This window comes from Heptranchias perlo, chromosome 3 (assembly GCF_035084215.1).
Source record: "Heptranchias perlo isolate sHepPer1 chromosome 3, sHepPer1.hap1, whole genome shotgun sequence".
In the NCBI taxonomy this organism is placed as follows: Eukaryota; Metazoa; Chordata; class Chondrichthyes; order Hexanchiformes; family Hexanchidae; genus Heptranchias; species Heptranchias perlo.
The window spans coordinates 74,745,143-74,766,689 of NC_090327.1; the positions used below are offsets into that span (position 1 = coordinate 74,745,143).

The 21,547-nt window shown below is 44.0% G+C and overlaps 1 protein-coding gene across 5 annotated transcripts in view; it reads left to right on the top strand.

The window, feature by feature from the left end:
* The window catches only part of prex2 (phosphatidylinositol-3,4,5-trisphosphate-dependent Rac exchange factor 2), a 428,462-nt gene that overhangs the window by 221,397 nt on the left and 185,518 nt on the right, over positions 1-21,547 (top strand). For all 5 annotated transcript variants that reach the window (XM_067980312.1, XM_067980313.1, XM_067980315.1 and 2 more), the window contains 4 exons: positions 7,063-7,224; positions 9,954-10,176; positions 13,072-13,279; positions 19,877-20,056. In XM_067980312.1, coding sequence (XP_067836413.1) covers positions 7,063-7,224; positions 9,954-10,176; positions 13,072-13,279; positions 19,877-20,056 — 773 coding nt within the window. The remainder of the gene's footprint in view (positions 1-7,062; positions 7,225-9,953; positions 10,177-13,071; positions 13,280-19,876; positions 20,057-21,547) is intronic.

Genomic DNA, 21,547 nt, shown 5'->3' on the forward strand with positions numbered 1-21,547 from the left:
CTGTGAAGCAGGCATTCAGGTATACCATGACCGTATCCTGGCAGCAGTAGGGCCCTAAAGATTTTGAAAGGCTGGTTTTCATAAGGAAAATGGCTTTCTTTTTTTAGAAACGAGCCACTTTTTCAACTATTAAAACCGTCTTTGTCCAGCTCTACCGGCACTGTGATATTGTGACTCCAACTCACCTTCCCACCTTCCCCCACCAAGTGGGTATTCCAGCTGTGTTTTAATAAGTCATGGGTGCCTGCCTGATTGATAGAAATGCCCCTAACCCCAGGAAGTCCCTCTCTGTCATTGTTTTGGTGATGGAGCAGTATGGTTTGGGGCAGTATGTTTTACTGTACTTTTTTTAAAAGAATGAAAGGAAAGCATGATGCAGCACAAAGGTTAGCTAAAGCATTGAGGAAAGAGTTACAGAAACATTCCATGATTGAAAAAAATGGGAAAAATTAAGAAATATTAGGAGAAAATATGGGAATAATGTGGAAGTGTTAGAAGAAGAAAAATATGGGAAAATGAGAAATTGCTAGACAGGAAATAATTAAGTGTGAATAGTATTTAAGAATGTAGAAATCATAAAATTGACTTAAAAAGTAATGGCTGAGACCTGGTCAGAAACAGACTGAAACATATTGGTGCTCTGGGATTTTAGATGGATTATATATTACTCTAGAGGTTACAGCAGGTTTCATTCCAATATAGAGGGCTGATTCCCAATGTTGTGCACAGCGAGCAGCCCCTCACCAGTAGTTCTGCTGAATCAGCTGGCAGCTGAAGTTGAGGTACAGATCAGCCATGATCTAACAGAATGCTGGAACAGGCTCCAGGGGCTGAATGGCCCAATCATGTTCCTACATTCCTGTTTGAAGGCTGCTGGGGAACCAGGGATATCCCTTGCTGTTCTGGCTATTAACACCAGTCAGGAGCCCCCACCCCAAGATGGAGCAAAAATCCTGAATGAAGTTTATGCCTCTGCTCGTACTCTGGTGGAACATACAATCATTATGTTAAAGCAGTACTTCTGATGTTTGGACAGATTAGGTGAGGTCCTAATCTACAGCCCTGAGAAAGTATCCTAGATGATACGCACCTTTTTTCTGTCTGCTGCACAAGTCTGCATTTATAGAAGGAAACCCATGCAGCCAAAGGGCTACAAGATGAGCCCGTAGCCTTGGCTGTAGAGGAGGGAGAAGAGGAAGAGGAGATGTAAAGGAAGGAAAGAGAGCTGGCATAAGAACAGAAAATGCTGGAAATACATAGCAGGTCATGGTCATGAGTTAAGGAATGACAGGATTTCAGTTAATGCAACCCTGCAGCTGGTACATGAAACATCCTATGGTCCTGTCTGCAGTATACTGGTTCCATAACAAACCTGTCTTCATTATCATCCCTATATATTATCCCCCAACACCAACATTCATTATGTCCCTTCAGTCCAAACAATCATCTAAAGAAGATGCACGAAGCTTCTTTCCCCACTCCACATATGTGTCCCTGCATCAGTGTTTGCTTCCCCATGGTTGCCCTTGGTGATAGTGCAGAGTGTGTGTCATCTACTTTCTTATTTTCTGCTCCTTGTAAGTGCCACCATAGTGGGGGCAGCAAGTGAGGTATCACGTTGCTGCTTCTCGGCGGGGACCTCATGACTCACTTGTAGTGCATCCCCTGTTTCTGCTGGGCCAGGAAAGGACTCTGCCACTACCGCCAGCACCTTGGTATCCATGCTGGCTGGTTGCTGCTGTTCCACACCTGAGAAGCCCACTGAGGAGGCTGACTGCGAGGGGTAGATAGATCCTCAGCCTGAGAGGTGATGTCCTCATCTATGACCCTTTCTGCCATTTCCCTGCTGTTGGCTTCCTTTTGCAGATGACCAAAGATTTGCTTAGGGTCAGAACTTTGGCCACCCCTCAAGAGCATGAAGCCTTGGTGCTCTCAAGTTGATTTCCTGGCATCAGTTGACCAGAAGTAAGAGACTCCTGTGAATTGGATGTTGAAGTCTCAACAGTGACGGATACAATGCTGGCAATCAAAGCTGCATCAGTGCTTGGACCCTTTGTTCTTGGGGACTCCCCTGCAGGATGCCCTCACCCCATTGTACTCTGCAGGTTCCTGAAACCCTCTTGGATGCCTGTACAGATACTGGAGCAGCACTGCTGCATATTCACCACCAATCCATTCAGGAAGCTCTGAAGATTCTCAAAGTAATGCACGAAGAGTTTATGCTGATTACTCTGTGCAACCTACAACAAATGTGCATCTGATCCTAACCCTCCCTTCTTCCTGTTACTGCTTGTCTGTTGCCATCTGTACTTGCTTCTCCTCACTAATGCTCCACGCTTCACCAGGTGTTCCCTCCTGACTCCTCCTCTCTGATTCTCCTGAATTGGATGTTTCTGTGCTGCTGCTTACGGCGTCTGCAGTGCTTGTCAGGTGCTCATTTGAAGAGGCTGTTTCCTGCTCCTCCCTCATGCCAACATCCTAATCTTGGAGAACCCTACACAAAGAAAAGAGAATGTGTTAGCATGGTATATGCAGCCTATGCCTGTGTACAGAGTAGCAAGGCATAAATGGTTTGTTGAGGTAGAGGGGCAGCTGTGGCAGCTAGTTAGTCACTTATTCACTGTAGAATACTGGCAGGAAGATAAAGTTGAAGTGAATCCTTGTTGGGCTGGTAGGAAGTCCAACAAGCTCCTTCATCCACTCATTCAGTGGCCACCATCCCAGTTATTTGGAGAGTTCTGCTCCTTATGTTGGTTGAGGTGGCACGTGTTACGTGGTCTGCCCCAATGTTAGGAGCAGCATTCTCTCCTTCACCACCGGCGCACAGTGGCTGCAGTGTGTACCATCCACAGGATGCACTGCAGCAACTCACCAAGGCTTCTTCGACAGCACCTCCCAAACCCGCGACCTCTACCACCTAGAAGGACAAGATGTGGAGATGCCGGTGATGGACTGGGGTTGACAATTGTAAACAATTTTACAACACCAAGTTATAGTCCAGCAATTTTATTTTAAATTCACAAGCTTTCGGAGACTTCCTCCTTCCTCAGGTAAATGTTTCAGGAGCTCCTTGAAGCCTACGCATTTATACATATAGAACAATACATGGTGTTTACAGACTGCCCCTGCAACTGCCCGTTGCCAAGGCAATCACCGTGTTCAGACAGAGAGGTGTCACCTGCAGAACCCCCGAATACACATTCAACAAAAAAACAAACAGGGAAAAAAAAAACAGAGAAAAAACAGAGAGGCAGAAACATCCGGAAGGCAGAGAGAGCCAGCAAATGACCCATTATATTAAAAACAGATAACATTTGTTCGCTGGTGGGGTAACGTGTAGCGTGACATGAACCCAAGATCCCGGTTGAGGCCGTCCTCATGGGTGCGGAACTTGGCTATCAATTTCTGCTCGACGATTTTGCGTTGTCGTGTGTCTCGAAGGCCGCCTTGGAGTACGCTTACCCGAAGGTCGGTGGATGAATGTCCATGACTGCTGAAGTGTTCCCCGACTGGGAGGGAACCCTCCTGTTTGGCGATTGTTGCGCGGTGTCCGTTCATCCGTTGTCGCAGCGTCTGCATGGTCTCGCCAATGTACCATGCTCTGGGGCATCCTTTCCTGCAACGTATGAGGTAGACAACGTTGGCCGAGTCACAGGAGTATGAACCATGCACCTGGTGGGTGGTGTCCTCTCGTGTGATGGTGGTATCTGTGTCGATGATCTGGCATGTCTTGCAGAGGTTACCGTGGCAGGGTTGTGTGGCGTCGTGGACGCTGTTCTCTTGAAAGCTAGGTAATTTGCTGCGAACGATGGTCTGTTTGAGGTTGGGTGGCTGTTTAAAGGCGAGTAGTGGAGGTGTGGGGATGGCCATAGCGAGGTGTTTGTCCTCATTGATGACATGTTGAAGGCTGCGGAGAACATGGCGTAGTTTCTCCGCTCCGGGGAAGTACTGGACGACAAAGGGTACTCTGTTGGTTGCGTCCCGTGTTAGTCTCCTGAGGAGGTCTATGCGATTTTTTGCTGTGGCCCGTCGGAACTGTCGATCGATGAGTCGAGCGTCATATCCCGTTCTTACTAGGGCGTCTTTCAGCGTCTGTAGGTGTCCATCGCGTTCCTCCTCGTCTGAGCAGACCCTGTGTATTCGCAGGGCCTGTCCATAGGGGATGGCCTCTTTGACGTGGTTAGGGTGGAAGCTGGAAAAGTGGAGCATCGTGAGGTTGTCCGTGGGCTTGCGGTAGAGTGAGGTGCTGAGGTGCCCGTCTTTGATGGAGATTCGTGTGTCCAAGAAGGACAAGAGCAGCAGGTCACACTTGATATGAATTGTTAAGCTGCTTTATTTCACAGCAAGTGAACATACAGAACGACAGTTAAGAGCAGGCTCAATCAGTGCAACTTACCTTTGTGTAATGATACAAAATAAGAAGCACACCATGCTTCCCCAGTGAGTCATCTTACTGGACTTAAACAAGATGTCTTATAGCATTTCCCCAAGCATTTCTGAGTCTGCTAAAGCTTTTGTCAGCCTTTTCTGTTTTAAAAACTTGACTGCTAAGATGTGGGTCTTCATTCACCTCACTTTTGTCCTCACTGGAAGCTAGGCCTTGGTTTCTGATACCTCTCACTGTCCGGGAATTGCCAGAAGAACTGCTAATGTATTGTTTTGCTGCTAAGAAGGAATTGTGTCTCATAAAGGCCTTAAAATCCAATTGCCCTTAATTAAACACTGGGTGAGATCAGAATTTAATTTCTGTTCAGCCTGCAGGTCGGAATCTTGGCTTTCTTTCTCTTTTTTTTTTAAGTGTGATTCGTAAGGTCACTCAGGCGTACAGGCTTTTTGTTCCTGTGTTAGTTAAGGTATTTATTGGGGAATGTTGTACATTATAAATTATTGTCATTGTTTTCTCATAGTTTTTTTTTAAATTAGTGTGACACAGAACTTTGCAGTGTGATGAGAAATGTGATGGACAGTAATTGCTTGTTAGACCTATCCTTTTTATTATAATAATTTGAAATGGATGCTAGCATATCTCCCATTGCATAGTTCGCATTGGGTCAGAGGATACACCATGACTGGAGCCTTGTTCCAAGTTGTAGTCATTGTATTATAATGTAGTTGATAACTTGTGGCATTGCTCATGGACAAAAAAAAAATGGAGTTATGCAGGCTCCCTGGTATTATGGTATGTGCTCCATTATAATGCAGCTGCAAATTCTGAGGGGCTGTTCTGTCTACTACCCTCCACCACTTCTGGAAATTACCCGCAAAAATGATGGGGGACATATAACAGATCATCTAATATGTTTCCTCTCATTTATGTCTGGCATCGCTGGACGTTAGGAATGTGTGAGTGTTCCTGGTGTCCAGGGTTACTATGCCATTGAGGGGGGATGTAAAACTTAAACTATCACCTTAGCCTGTGCAGTTGATTGCATGGCAATCATTTACATGGCATAAGATGTTATTTTAAACTAAATTCTTAATTTCTGTTATAAACCAAAATGCTAAACATGGGTTTGTCCATTGGAGATCTGCTCCGTGGATTTTGAAATTCACAAAGGTCTTCCAAAGTGGTGTTACTATTTTTGGCTTAGTTTACTCCTCTGACCTCCAGAGGAGAATGAGCTTTAGAGGAATGTATAATTTAGAGGAATGTAGAATTAAATATAATGCGCCAGATTTTGCTCTGAGCGGTGAACAAGCAGCGCCCATCGCTCGTTGACTTGAACTTGCCCATAGGCTTTTGCACTGCAAGTTCCTCTTATCGGGACCTCAGTCCAGCTCAGTGCCCTCTCCCGGGCATCTGGGACCTGTTTGAACGGAGCACGCGGCTGTGTATCCCCTTAACCAATCAGATTGAAGCATGGAGCACAGACACAGAACCAGTAAGTCTAGATTAGAATAGTAAATTTAATGTCAAATCAGTTGCAGAAAGCGAAATGAAGAGAGGGTAAGAAATATTGAATTAAAAGACAGAGATAGAAAGAAAAAGTAAAAAAATAAAAATGTTAGCATTTAAAAAAAAATGTCCAACAACAATTAAAATCTGAAGGAATGAAATTCCACACTTGTAAAAGTAAATTTTCAGTGCCAATTGTTAAGACTTACCACGCCGTTAAAAGTTTGCTTAGACTTAAAAAAAACTTGACATACCTTTTTCTGGCAAGATTACTTCATTTCCATCAGGGCAGTAGAGGAACTGGGCATTCATTTCAATGGTGAGTCAGCGGTGAGATGCAGTTTTCACGCAGCTTATGGAGGAGCAGGGCATCTGGTAGAGCAACTTCTGGATTTCCGTGTTTAACTGCGCATGTGCGGTCGCCGGAAGTTGCTGTACGATTTGCACTGAAATAACGGTGAGCCCTGTTGGATCGCCGTTATTTTTAGAGCAAAATCTGGCCCATGCTAAATTCACATGCTTTTAAAAAAAATAATGTATTCCCATTCAAAAAAATCCTCCCACTTAAACTATTTATGCAGTGTACTTCTGCCAACTGAGAAAGGAGACAAACATTTTGCCTGATGCTCTTTAACCAAGCGTAAATAACTCCTGGGGTGACTTGCTTACAAATCTCTTACTAACATTGGGGGAAACGCCTGACCTGCAGCCATGCCTCCTCTGACAAACAAGCCAAATCAAGAACTCACAATGTGGGAAATTGCTGGGGTGAATAGAGTATCGTGCTGTCAAATCAAGCTACTGTGCCACCAGGCTGCCCTCGCAACTTATTTTTGTCTTTACTTTTATGTTACGATATCTTCCATAATCAAGAGGTGGCAGACACTACTACTCTGCTGTATAACACGTTTGCTAGGAACACGATGAGAACAGTCCTGGGAGCAATAACTTGGTTTGTACTCACTGTTTCCTATCGTGGCATAACTAATAGTAGGCAACTCACCACCTGAGAATCATTGGAAGTGTTCCGTGCATCTCCACTATTTTTATCTTGATGATAAATGAGCCTGTTGCATGGTAAGTTCATGAGGTGTACTTTCTTTCTTCATTCCATAGTTTGGAATGAGCTATGAACTACAATTTAATATATAACATTTCTTTGACAGATCCTTGAGTGTTTGGCTAAGAATGATGAGCAGTTTGTAGAAAGTTGCAGCAGGCTAAACTGCTTAAGTGAAGCGATGCCTCTTGAACTTCATTCAAAATTCAGCATTATGCGCAGTGAAAAGCTCGAACACATTAACCGAAGGATCACAAACTACAAGAAGGTAAGCAGGTCTTTGAGGTGCTGAGATTTCAAGGAAGCGCACTTCCTACTGCACAGTTGCAGACTTCACATGGAGAATTTCATTAAAACACAATTAAATATTTGGTGATTATGCCAGTGCTTAAATCTACTGACCTTAAGAACTCACATGCATTTGTGACAAAATGAGGACAGTAAATATGGAGAAGCTTCTGCATTATAGTGCAGGTAAAATAGTCAGCTCTTTCTAAATCCCACTGCTAGCGTTAATATGTCTCCTGACATCACGAGAGTGGTTGTATGAAATGTGTAAAGATTAGCTTCCAGGAATTCAAACCACTAAATGTGGTCTCACAAACTAGGTTTGCGGGGGTGGGGTTAATATTTTCTATATATTTCCAGAGAAACGTTCTATCAGGAAACAGGATTTTGTTTTGAAATGCCTACCACAAGATTTTAATATTTAGATACTGGGAACAATTTATAAAAAGTATTTATTTTGCTGTTTAATGAAAGTCTGGATTACAATATATATTAGGCAGCTATGAAATCAAATGTATAGATATATATATATATATATATATATATATATATATAAAATGTACATATATGTTATATATATAATGTCCAACTTGTATTCAGATTGTGCTACATTCAGTTTTTACTCACTAGTTTTTTTTTAAACAGCACTTGGTTATCCCATCAAATACAGATCACATTACAGGCAACAAAATCTGACCATAAAATTCTCTCTCATATTTTTTCGTGGATTTTCCTCTTTGCAGTGGCTGGCGAATGCTCAGCCGAGAAAAGAAAAAAGAGGCAGAGTCCTGTTCCATCAAGTCGTGGTCCCCACTACCTTACCCTGGAATTTCTGGGGATGTCCTCCGTGGGTGGCCTGGGCCTGCACTTCTCAAAAAGCTGGGGGTGGGGCTTGAACCAGATCCCCCCGCGGACCGGAGGGTCTGTGAGGGTCCTGGAGCACCCCAGAGATGGAGTCTAGCTGAAGGTAAGTATATTTCCTTACCTCTTCTTTTTGCAGGTGGATTCTCAGAGAGCAGCAGCTAGAAGGCCCAAGGCTGGTGGCCAGGAACACAGCTCCACTTCTGTTTCTGTGCAGGACCCTGTCTGGGGACAGAAATAAAAAAGGGAGGATGCCCAGACCATGCTAATGACCCTGGCTAGGAAATTTGGTCGTAGAGCACCTCTGTTATACTGCACCTGTCTTCTGCCCAGAATAGAAAAGCAGAATATTTTTTAAAACTAAAATGTTGGTAGTCAGAGGGATTTGGGTGTCCTTGTGCACGAATCACAGGAAGTTAAAATGCAGGTGCAGCAAGCAATTAGGAAGGCAAATTGTATGTTCGCCTTTGTTGCAAGAGGATTGGAGTATAAAAGTAAGGAGGTCTTGCTGCAATTATATAGGGCTCTGGTGAGACCACACCTTTGTACAGTTTTGATCTCCTTACCTAAGGAAGGATATACTTGCTTTGGAGGGGGTGCAGTGAAGGTTCATTAGATTGATTCCTGGGATGAGAGGGTTGTCCTATGAGGGGTGATTAAGTAGAATGGGCCTGTATTCTCTGGAGTTTAGAAGAATGAGAGGTGATCTCATTGAAACGTATCTAACTCTAAGAGGGCTTGTCAGGGTAGATGCTGAGCGGCTGTTTCCCCTGGCTGGAGAATCTACAACTAGGGGTCATAGTCTCAAGATAAGGGGTTGGCCATTTAGGACCGAGATGAGGAGGAATTTCTTCCCTCAGAGGGTTTTGAATCTTTGGAATTCTCTACCCCAGAGGGCTGTGGATGCTCAGTCATTGAGTATATTCAAGACTGAGATTGATAGATTTTTGGACACAAAGGTAATCAAGGGATATGGGGATAAGGCAGGAAAGTGGAGTTGAGGTCAAAGATCAGCCATGATCTCGTTGAATGGCGGAGCAGCCTCGCGGGGCCGAGTGGCCTCCTCCTGCTCCTATTTCTTATGTTCTTGTATCAAACACACTAACATATGTTTGTGTTTAAGCAGCTTTAAAGCTCATGATGTCACTTAAAGTGAGGGACATGGTTATTCTTAAGTCCCTGAAATAGCCTGCCATATATTATTTACTCAGCTCAAACCTACTGCAGCAGCAGATTTTATAGAGCTCATTAAATCTAGCTTTTGCACTTTTACAAATTAACTTTTCCCATGACTTTTTTTTCTCTTCCAATCCCTCACCTACTCCTCTCCTGAACGCAATAGCTCATGCTGGATTATGGCTTCAAGTGTGGTGGCAGCCCTCCAATGCCTTACCAAAGCAGCCATTTTTCATCTGTGAGTTGACAGCAAGTGTTGGTGAGCTATTCAGTCATTAGAGAATCAGTCAAGATTGATTGTGTCCTAATCTGACATTGATACCTATGCATTATCAACAGGGTTGGGCGGTGGGGGAGGGGTTGCTGAATAGCGATTTCCCCCCCCTCCCCCTCCCCCCAACCATCTTTAGGGACACTGAATTCTCTTATCTCAATGCTGCTTCAGCTGACATTGACTAACTTCTCACAGACCATGGACCAAACTTGGAACCTTTCTTGTCTGCATGTTTCAGTGTCACAATATATGGTGCAATTAGCTACTGAGCCACTGAGGGTCTTTGATGCAGTTTTCATATTTTTTTATCTTTGTTTTTGTTAAAAGTTATGGGATTAATATAAATGTAATTTATAACTGTGACAATTTGTGACTTTTTTACAACTCTTTTGGTTTAGTTTTCACGAGTTCTAAAAAACCGAGCCTGGCCAACTTTCAAGCAAGCCAAGTCCAAGATTTCTCCACTGCACAGCAGTGATTTCTGTCCCACCAATTGCCATATAAATGTGATGGAAGTGTCCTATCCTAAAAATGTTGCGTCATTGGGTAGTGCATTTGGTGTGCAACTGGACAGTCGGAAACAGTCCACCAGTGACGTCGACCAGAAAAGCTTAGATCGAGGTAAGACCTCCGTGTGATTTTGCTGAAGATGTGTTATGCAAATTTGAACTGGGGAATACAAACCTGGCAGGTGTACAAGCTGTGCAATTATTTATTACCCAACTTTAAAAGGCCATATGTTATCTGCAGTTTCTGACTTACCATTCAGAAATTCTTGATTACAAAAATTAATTACATGATGATACTGCTGTTGACAGAATTGCCGATGTAGCAGTATCAAAAAGTTGGCAAACAAATTAAGTTTGCTATAGTTTTTATACTGAAAATAATTTGATTTCAAGAGTAACAGCTAAGCAAGAACATGTTTTTAGTGAAGATCCTACACTTGTTGGTGGCGATAATTATGTTCAGTGAGATACACTTTTCCAAACCTGACTTACAAAATTTATTTGTCTTTTTTCGATTGCTTGGTAAATAGAGATGAAAAAAAGGTTTGAGCCCTGATGGGCACTTTTGCGCTGGGGTCAGCTAATGCTTGCTGCCTATGTAAATACAGTAGACGGGGAGGAGAGAGTAGGGGGAGTGAGAGGGATGGGGTCTGGGGGTTGGGGAGGGCGGATGGAAAAGGTTGGAAGGGAGAGTGGGGTTGAGGACTGGAAAATACCCAGAGGAGAGGCAGAGAGACCTAGTGCAAAGGCAGGATAGACAACCTACTGCTGCTTAAAAGGGGCAGAGGCAGCATCAGAAGAAACAGGGACAAGGTGAGTAGCCAGATCAAAGAAACGACCACAAACTTCATGGAGCTGAACCTGCAATTTCTTGTAATAAAGCATGAGGGCGGTTTGTTTGGGGCCAAGAACTGGAAAGCTGCCAAGAATGTAATACGTACTTTGTGGAGGGAGGTGACTGCGGCTGTGACAATCAGTGTCACCTTCTTTCCACCCCACAGATTGCTTTGCAGTGTAGGAAGAAGTTTAAAAACCACAGAGCAGCTAAAATAAGCTACCAGCTTCCTCTGACCTTTCCTTACAGCCTCTTTATATGGTGGTACTCCTTCATTCACTACACGCCTAATACCAAAGGAGTGAGAGGTGAAAGTCGGATCTGACAACAAGGAATGGACGCTCCGCAAAAGTCAGTCACTGGCACCTGAGCCTGTAGACGCAGATGCTTGGGGGGTCCTGCTCGAAAAAGAGGAATGATGGATGACCATCACTCTCACATAGAGGCAGTGAAGGCCATTTTGTAGGACCCAAGACAGATGGCAGGGGTCACAGTGAAGTTCATCAGTGTCGCCGTCAGTGCCAATATGGCACTGTGGCTGCAGTGTGTACCATCCACAGGATGCACTGCAGCAACTCGCCAAGGCTTCTTCGACAGCACCTCTCAAACCCACAACCTCTACCACCTAGAAGGACAAGGGCAGCAGGCACATGGGAACAACACCACCTGCACGTTCCCCTCCAAGTCACACACCATCCCAACTTGGAAATATATCGCCGTTCCTTCATCGTCGCTGGGTCAAAATCCTGGAACTCCCTTCCTAACAGCACTGTGGGAGAACCTTCACCACACGGACTGCAGCGGTTCAAGAAGGCAGCTCACCACCACCTTCTCAAGGACAATTAGGAATGGGCAATAAATGCTGGCCTTGCCAGCAACGCCCACATCCCATGAACGAATTTAAAAAAAAATATCTGAGAAGGATTGAACACAATCCTGTGGTGGATGGTGACACCAGGAACATCTACATCCATCTCCTCTGACAGAGATGCTTCCAGACCAGTCAGTGCATCCAATGTGGATGATTTGAGCATTGCCCTTCAGGCGAGGTCGTTTGGAGAGATTGATGGGAAGCAGCTTCCGAGAGCTTCAGGGTGCTCAAAGATCAGCAGGATCCATCTGGTACCATCAGATCTGCCCTCCCAGTGATCAGTGGGCACTCAGATCCACAATTCAGCATGTGGCATGCCTAGAATCTGCTTTCATGATATAATTCTTTCTCCTGACGACAGCTCATTTGCCCTTTCCAACTAGTTCACTCAGATGTTTGATCATGTAGGTGCCAGGATACAGAACCAGGCTGCCCAAGAGTCTTCCCAGTATCCAGGAGCCCTGAGATGGGGGCTACCTTATTGGCTCACAATACCACAGCACAGCCAAGTTGCACTGACTTCCCTAGTCCTTAGGTAGCACCTTGATACAGCACCAGGATAAGTTTAGCAACAGAACAGAGAGGCGATGGGGTAGCCATGATGAAAAATGAAGCATTTGTGTAAATATGCATATGCACACTAAAACCCATTTATGATATGAGGCCCAGTGTTCTGAAGTATGTCTGTTTTTTGGTTTTTATGTTTGAGAGGATGTTTCGAGGTCAGTTTGCAATGGGTCACACAGGAGTCTATTTTAACTCCCCCTGCCTGGAGGAAGCTGGAGTAAAACATGAGCTGAGGAACATTTTTTACAAGCGCTGCTCCCCTCTGGGAGTGCCAGATCACAGAATGACCACTTTTAAGAGGTAATAGATATCTACTAACTGACCTCTAAAGAAGGCTTGGCAGAATCTGACTTTTAAATATTCTTAACATTTACCCCAATGCTCCTTCAATCCTAGTGCACAAATGAAAACCATGTGAAAACTTAAACCATCTACTGGCAAAAAAAAATCATTCTTATTGTATTTGAATGAGAATGACAGGTAGATATACTTAGGAGTTTTACAAACATTGTAATGTCACCTGGCAGCGACATGCGTGTGGTCATTTCATCAGACAAGACTTTGAACTTGCATTTCAATTATTGCAACTAAGGCTTGTTAAATGACTGGAATCATACTCTTATTTGACAAATATTTTATATTGACATGCATTAAAATATTGTCAGATAATGCCTTTACTATGAAGGGAATTCAACATTTTTCACTCAGTTTTTCACATTGCCGTTATTTCATAGATAAGTTGGACCCAGTGGAATATGTCCATCATTGCATCACCACCATGGCAGCTCCCTCTGGACACAGCTTGGGTCAGCAAAATGGGCATGGCTTGCACTTCCTCTTGAAAGAAAAGGATGTGGAAACTCAAGATGCGTACCAAAAGCTTCTGAATAAGCTGCAGACAGTTGTAAAGGAACTGGAAACCTATATCGCTCAGATAGATGAGTGAGTATACTAGCCATTTCTTATTGAATGCTGACCAAGATACAAGACTGAAAACTATAAGTTACAGTTAAGTAAATTTCCTCTGGGGGAAATGTTATTATAAAACAACATAATACCCATCTTATCAGTGTTTCTTACAGTAAACCTACTTGGTGATGTCCTGAACATGTGACCAGTGTTGCCCTTGTCCGTGCCATTGAAGGTTTCCATTCAGCAATGGATGTCTCACCTACCTAGCTAAATTCTCTAGCATAACACTGTTAACCTGTCACCCCTGATAACCATCCTTGCCCCGTTTAACTGGAGTACAGAATGCCTCTAACTTATTCTGTGCAGAGTACAAAGTACATGCTTTATAAAAGCGTATTCAACTTTATCAACAGTGTACAGACAAATATATCTTAAAGCATCCATTAAGCATTCTGATGTTAAATTAGATATTTTACAGGTAAAATCAGCAACCAGTCAGTACTGAGGAGAATACCAAAGAGCACCTTCAAATAGGCTGGTGTTTGAACAAAATTAAATCTGTAATCTCCGGGGATGAAAGCCGAATGGGAATCAGAACCTGAAGTCATCAAAATGGGCCATTTGGGATTAATTCAAACGTAACTAAATGTTGCACATCTTGGATTAATTTCTAATTCACAGTGCTGTTCCTCTTTGAATAACAGGAACACTGGTGCAAAAAGTAAAAGTGTCACCAAATATCCCACCATTATTCCTGATGATAACGGAACAGCTCCGTTTAGCTCAACTCACAGACACGAAGGACGTTTGTTTAAAATGTTAGTCATCTGATAGGCTAGTGTCCTCTCTATGGCACTGTTGTGAGGAGTGAGTCCTCCTCTGGCCATAAAATGGGAAATTTGAGATCCCTAGCAGTCTAGTGACGATAAGGGCAATAATGAACTAAAAAGTGTAAGGACATTGGTGTCGATAAAACACTAATGGCATGGTAAAAAACAGCAGGTGAACACATCCATTTTCATTTGCTAGTGGCCAAATATCTGATACAGAAGCAGAGTCCTACCTTAAGTTTTTGGTTCAGTTCAAAAAAGTCAGTAAATGTTCCTGAGCCTGATGTTGCACATACCAACACCCTATATTGCTGATCTCACGCGACGATGCAAAATCGTCGGATTTAAATATTTTTGTGGTGTTCTTGGCGTTGGGCGGTGGGGGGGAGTGGTGGGGGCTGGATGGTTGACTGCCAGCAGCTATTAGAGGACTGCTGACTGCACTTAAAGCTGAAGCACTATTTGGGGGACAAACGTGGCTTGAGGCATAAGGGCCTCAGTGATGGATCGACCTGTGGAGAGTTTATTAACCACATAAAAATTAATGTTGGAGCATTTTAATGAGATAGCTCTTCAGAAGTGACTGAATAAGTAATATCTGCCTGAGTAGAAAGGAACGGCCATCTGGAACATTTCCTTGTTAAATGTATCATTTTGGAGAGACCTTTCCAGTTCACAAAGGCCATTGAATTAGAAATATTTGTGTAGTTGTACTTAACTAATAAACCTGTCAAAACATTAAAGTAGAAATTATATTCTTAACTTTAAGCCGCATAATGATATCATAGATTTTAGCTGAGATATATGACTGATTTATGCAAAAAGCCTGTTAAGTAGTATTGACTGACATAGGCTGAGGAAAAAAAAACTTTGTGAAATTAGATGACCTTCAAAAAAAAATACCTTGTATTCTGGAAACCATTACGAATTTAGCAGAAAATTGATGTCCTAGGAATAGCTTTGCAAGTCTGCACATCAAATGTGTTTCCGGGGTCAGTCTCATTTTAATATTCTGGATGAGCTCCAGGTTTGGAAAGTATATGCGATTGGAAAGTCACCTGTTGGTGGGTGGGAAATCGTGTGCTTCTGCTGAATTTAAAGTCCTGCAGGAGTTTAAAGGGACAGGCATTGTGACTTTTAAAATTTGGAAGACATCAAGCTTGTAACCAAAAAAACATCTGGAAGGAGTGAAGGAAGGCAGAACACCCCATTCCTCTAATGGGTGGGGGGGGGGGTCTGAAAATGTTGCCAAAGTAAGTGAGGCAGAAGAAAGGGTCCTTCTTTGACAATGAGTGCCACAGGCCTCCACTAAAAGAAGCTCAAGGTAACTGAAGCAGATGATCACCAGTGTGGAATATCACCTCCACCGCACAGCACATCTCAAAGAAATTTTTAACCGTACCAGGTCAGCCAAGGTAGGAGAGTCCACCATGACCTTCCATGAATGTAAGATGCTAAGTCTGGCACTTACAGCTTCCTCCCCCTCCGACTGTTGATAACTACTTTGAAACCTTACCATGAATGTCTCTGACGTAGAAAGGTGCACCTACCCGCATCTGTTCCTTCACTCACAGCAGTACAAACATTCAGCCCAAGGAAATCCTGCTATTTAATGTAGCTGAATGTTGCAGATAGGTGTCATTGTACCCACTGTAGGCGCCACACTGTTAGGCCCCGATTTAACTCTAGGTGGGCTTTGGGCAGGTGAGTGGCAGAGCGAGTTAGAAACCGGCCCACGGTTTTTATCTCTGAGGCCTCATTAACATGCCGCTGCTCCTGGCGGAAAGTGGGTAAGAAACGGCTGCTAGCCTCCATAAAATTGGGCAACCCTTGGTTGCCAGTTTGCATGAAAGTAGGTGTGGGAAAGGGGGTTCTGGGAGGGTCTTGTGGGAGGTAAGGGGAGGGTCCGGGGCAGGTGAGACCCTTGTGGGGCCTGGAGGAAATACTTCTTTGGGCCAGTTTATCTTTCTGGCAGGTCCTGACTCTACTGCCTGGTAGAAAAGCTGCGGTGACATCCCTGCTCAGGGCAGAGTTAAAATCCTAGTTGGGGCCTGCCAGATGGACTGCATGGCTGGAGTAGGTATGTGTGAGGCTGCAGTCTCTCAAAGCGACACCACAGCGGGCACATTTAGCACCCGCCCACCACAGAATGCAGGGGCAGGACTGTCTAGCCAGCATGGTAGGGGATGTGGTGAAAGCAATTGCAGGGGCATTTCAGGGACCACATAATGAGATACAGGACCATCTCAATCCCAAGTGGCTCCCACTAAGATCTAGAAGTGGCTGAGATCCAGCAGTAGTTAGCATGTGTTTATTCCATGGAGAGTCACTTAGAAGAATTCACTGGTTAGGAGTAAAGAGACGCACACAATATACTAAAGCTAAAGGGAAAGCACTGAGGCAAAAAACAGTAACATCTAGTGTGCATATCATAAAGTAAAAGATAGAAGGAGAACTTGCATTTATATAGCACCTTTCATGACCTCAGAACACCCCAAAACCTTTTACAGCCAATGAAGTATTTTTTAAAGTGTAGTCACCGTTGTAATGTCGGAAAAATGGCAGCCAATTTGCACACAGCAAGGTCTCACCAACATAAATGTGATGAATGACAAGATAATCTGTTTTAGTGATGTTGGTTGAGGGATAAATATTGGCCAGGACACAGGGAGAGCTCCCCTGCTCTTCTTCGAATAGTCCCATGGCATTTTTTACATCTACCTTAAAGATCAGATGGGGCCTCGGTTTAACATCTCATCCGAAAGACGGCACCTCCGACAGTGCAGCACTCCTTCAGTACTGCACAAATGTGCCAGCCTAGATTATGTGCTCAAGTCTCTGCTTTCTTGGAGAAGAACACCAGCACAGATTTGATGGGTCCAATGGGCTGTTACTTTGCTTTAACATTCCGTGATTTGATGGTCCCTGCCAAAGTGAGCAGGGTCACTGGGAGGTCCCATTATTTAAATAATGGGAGCGGGCATCCGTGTCTCTAGGGCGCACCTTGGCCTAATTTGTGACCCTTTTGCTGCACCAGACTGATAGCTGGAGTGCAGCTGAGGGGATGCAGATTTTTGGCCCCTATCTTATTTAAAAATTTAAATGAAATTTGTTATCACTTTTGGTGAATATTGGGGTTGGTTTAGTTCTTGATATGGCCCAGAACCTGACAGCCAATTGCCTGGGAAACACTTGTGCGTGGCAGACTCTCTCTCTCTGGCCTGCAGTACAGACTTTAATCCTTTTTGGGTTGTTGCTGAAGCTTCTCTTTATTTCACTTAAAAGTTTTCAAATTTATTATACAGGCTGATGTAACAACATCAATACACATAACTATTTCACAACTGAAATAAAAACAAAAAAACCTGCAAATGCTGGGAATTTGAAATGCTAACTGATTTCCCGCGCAATTCTAGAATTTTCTATATCATACCTATATTTACAAGTTGGCTTATTGTTTGGCAGCCTCTTCGAAATCACCATTCTTAGTATTCACGTGATCAGTGGCGGTGTAATGGGGGCTATGGGTTGACTGCTAGCAGGTTAGTGGAGATGAAGCTCTTCCCCCATCTCTTCCTTTAAGACCCTTCTTAAATCCCATCTCTTTGCCCAAGCTTTTGGTCAGCAATATCTCCTTCTCTGGCTCAGCGTCCATGTTTGTCTCATTATGCTTTTGAAATACCTTGGGTTATTTTTCTACATTAAAGGCAGTACATAAATGCAAGTTGTCGTTGATGCTTCTTCTGTGCATGGGACTGGCCTATTCTGAACCCCTATCCCCCTCCTCAATGAAATTGAGCACTCCACTGCAGCACAGGAAGTGGCCCAATTGCAACCTAGTAAATCCCTTGTGATGTAAGAGATTGAAGCCTGAATAGTTCTTGCTGACATTACATTGAGTGCCAGCAATAATTGTGTGTTGCACCACCGAAATTACCAAGCCCCAGAGAAAGCCAAATAGTTTGAAATCATTTGAAATACTGACATTAGAAATGTCAAATGGTTAATATTCAAAGCTGGTGTTCAAGATGATGTCACTAGGACTAGAAAATAAATTGGACAATCCAGGTGCATGAACTAACTAGTCTGAATTGTATTTTACCTCTTTTCCCATGTGGCCTTGTACGTACAAATTTAATTGTTTGAAAGAATGTCAACATTCAACAGGAAACAAGCTAGCCAGAGGGCCTGGTGTGAGATGCATTCAGGAAGGGCAAGAATGACAAAAGTTTAGACCCTGCAGGTGTGGGCTATTGATGCTTTGACATAACGGAACAATTTATGTCTTATTCAGAAGGACTAAAATTCTAATCAACTCAATACTTGTTATATAATGTGTAATTTTTCCTGAAAAGTCTTTGTCTTATGGGAGATGTGCATCTGAGAGATTAATTCTGTCACCCTGCTACAACACACTACCAATCTCGCCATCTCCGATACTGAGGGAGGCAGAGGTGCCGCTTATCTCCAATTCCTCCTCTTCTGTTGTGCTAAGTTCCACGATCTGTTGGGGTCCACATCCACTCCTCACCCTCTCCCTGGCATTCTGTGCTCTCTTCCCCTGCAAGGGTGGCACGACAGAGTGTCTGTAAGGCTTGTGTGCATCCGATGGAGGCATTGCATTTGGTGTGGGTGACCATCAGGCAGATGCATCACGAGTGGCACTGGCAAGCATTTGAGGAATGCGTTGACAGTGCCGTTTGAGGATATGTGTTGAGAATCGGGGGAGCTGACTGAGGTGGTATCAGATTACATGAGGATTGGGGTGAGTGCTGGATGGAGGAAGGGGGAGATGAGGATGTGCATCAAAACAGAACAATGGGTGCTGCTGAAAGTTAAGTGGGTGTGACGGGTGATGTGAATGGAGTACGCTCAACAAAACGGAGTGAGAGGGAGTGCACTACATGATGTAGGTGAATCTACAACGTTGCTCATTATTCCTGACCTGGTTAGGTCATTATGACACTTCCTGCACTGGATCCAGGTCCTCATGATCACGCTCCTGCTACTTACTTCTTCGGACACCTCCAGCCACGCCTTCTTTGTGGAGGCTGCAGGTTTCTTTTTCCCATTGCTGGGAAAGAGGACCTTCTTCCTGGCCCTTTCTGCACCCAGCAGGACATTCAGAGACGCCTCATTAAATCTGGGTGCAGCCTTAGCTCTCCTTCCTTCCATAACTCATAATTTTGTGCTTCAAAACCAACATAACAAACTCCAAACCTTGTCTTCCATTGCATCTGTGAACTGGGTCTTGAAATAGTCGATGTGAATTCACATCATGTGGGTTGTATCACGCCCGCTCATGCACAGTGGAGACACGAAACCCGGAAATAAAATGATAATGAGGCATCCCGATTGAAATCGGACTTTTCCACACGTCCCACGTTTGTCGCCGGCTATTGTCCCCCCGCCCCCCCCCCCCCCCCCCACCCACCCTGCTCCATTCCCATCTCCGTGTTAATATCGGGCCTTTGAAACTTGTTTTTACCATATAAATTACAAAAATAAATAAAATAAACATTAGATGAGTGTTTTGTGTTGTCAGGGAGTGTTTGGGTCCTGGAGTTTCCCTTAAATACTGGATACTCTATGGTTATGTAGAAGCAACAGTATTCTGAAAAAATCCCTACTGACAACATTACATTTTTACAAAGTGTTCTGGTTACATCCACTGGTAAATGTAAATACAGACACGGTTTTTTTTCAATTTGCCTGTAGGAAAGAATTTACTGCATTATTTTCTTTACCGAAAAGTCTTAAGAACTCTGAAATACTTATTTTATTTCCCATTTTATAGCCTCCTCTCATCAATAACACATCCAACTACATCAGAGACCAAGATGTCAGAGTCGCTAATAACAGGGGAGAATGACGCTGACAAGGCTGAACGGAATGGCAAAAAGGTCTGCTTCGTGGTAACCGGAGATGACCAAGAGGATTCAGGTCACGATACAATAAGCAACAGGGATTCCTACAGGTATAATTTGCTTTAGATTACTCTATAATGGAGTTAGACTGAATATTCAATTTAAAATTAATGCTGAGAATTTAAGAAGAAAGTATTATTATTGCAGCTTTCCTTAAAAACATTTTATTTCGATCATAATGACAAGTGTCTGTGCCTGTTGCTGTGCAGTTAGATTCTTTGTCCTGTTTTGGTTATTTATATTGAGCATCTTGTTCTGTCATGTTAGGTTTCTCTATGAAATCACGTTTTGATAAATATTTTGGTAGCAAAGGAAATCTGTTCCAATCATTGTGCCTATGATTGTTGTACTTGATTTGGTCTGGCCCTTATCACCAAATGACATTTTGGTCTGTCCCTCTACTCCTCTGGCACCTTCTCTTCCTTTGAGCACCTCATCTTGTTCCACCCCTCTCGCCTCTCCTTTAAAATCCTCGTTCTCTACCGCCCACCCAAATACCGCGACAAGTTTCTCACTAAGATATCTTCACTGCTTTCCTCCCTCAGCCTCTGCACCGAGCGACTTCTCATCCTCAGTGATTTCAACCTCCACTCAGCTCATCGTGCTCTCTCTCCTCTCAGTTTACTGCCCTCCTATCCTCCCTTAATCTCTCCCTCCATATAAACTCCCCAACTCATATTCACGGCCATCCTCCTCGACCTTGCCATCTCACATGGCCTCTCTACTCCCATCGTGCCAATCTCAAATAAGGTCATCTCTGATCATTTCCTTTTATCCATCTCCACCCTCTCCACCCACATCCCCTTCCCCCTCCCAACCCCACTTCCTTCTGTGTTCGCCCCTGGAAAAAACTCTTTCCCCCAGGTCACTTACAACGGCACTTTCAAATTCCCAACTGTCTAGCCTTTGGTCCTCCATTCACCATGACGTTTCTGTAGCTACCGATCTGCTCTATCACACCCTCACCTCCACCTTTGATAGCCTGTCCCATTAAAACCATTGCTTTCTCTCGTCCTGGTCATTCTCCCTGGTACGGCCCTCATCTCCGCTCACTTAAGTCCAAGGGGCGCATACTTGAATGTTTGTGGCTGACAACTGGTTTAGCCATTCATTGCCAGATCTGGCTGGACCACATAAAGCACTATCGGGTCCTGCTTTCCTCTGCCAAAACTGCTCACGATTCTAGGATCATCCTGATGGATTATCCAAAGATAACCCCCGGCTTCTCTTCTCCACTACAATCCGCCTTCTTAAACCCCTCTCCCTTGTCCCCTCCACCCTCACCTCCAATGAAAAGTGTGAGGAGCTCATGGACTTCTTTGTCACTCAGATTGAGACCATCCATTCAGCTGCCACTGCCGATTCCCTCCCTTCCCCTAACCCACCAAGCCAAACTTGCCCTACGGTTCTCCCCTGCCCTAGCCCCGAGCTCACATCTTTCTCTAGTTCCTCTCCTATCTCCCCTCATGCCCTCTCTGAGCTCATCTTGTCCATGAGACCCACCTCCTTTTCCCTCGACCCTGTTCCCACTAAACTGCTGA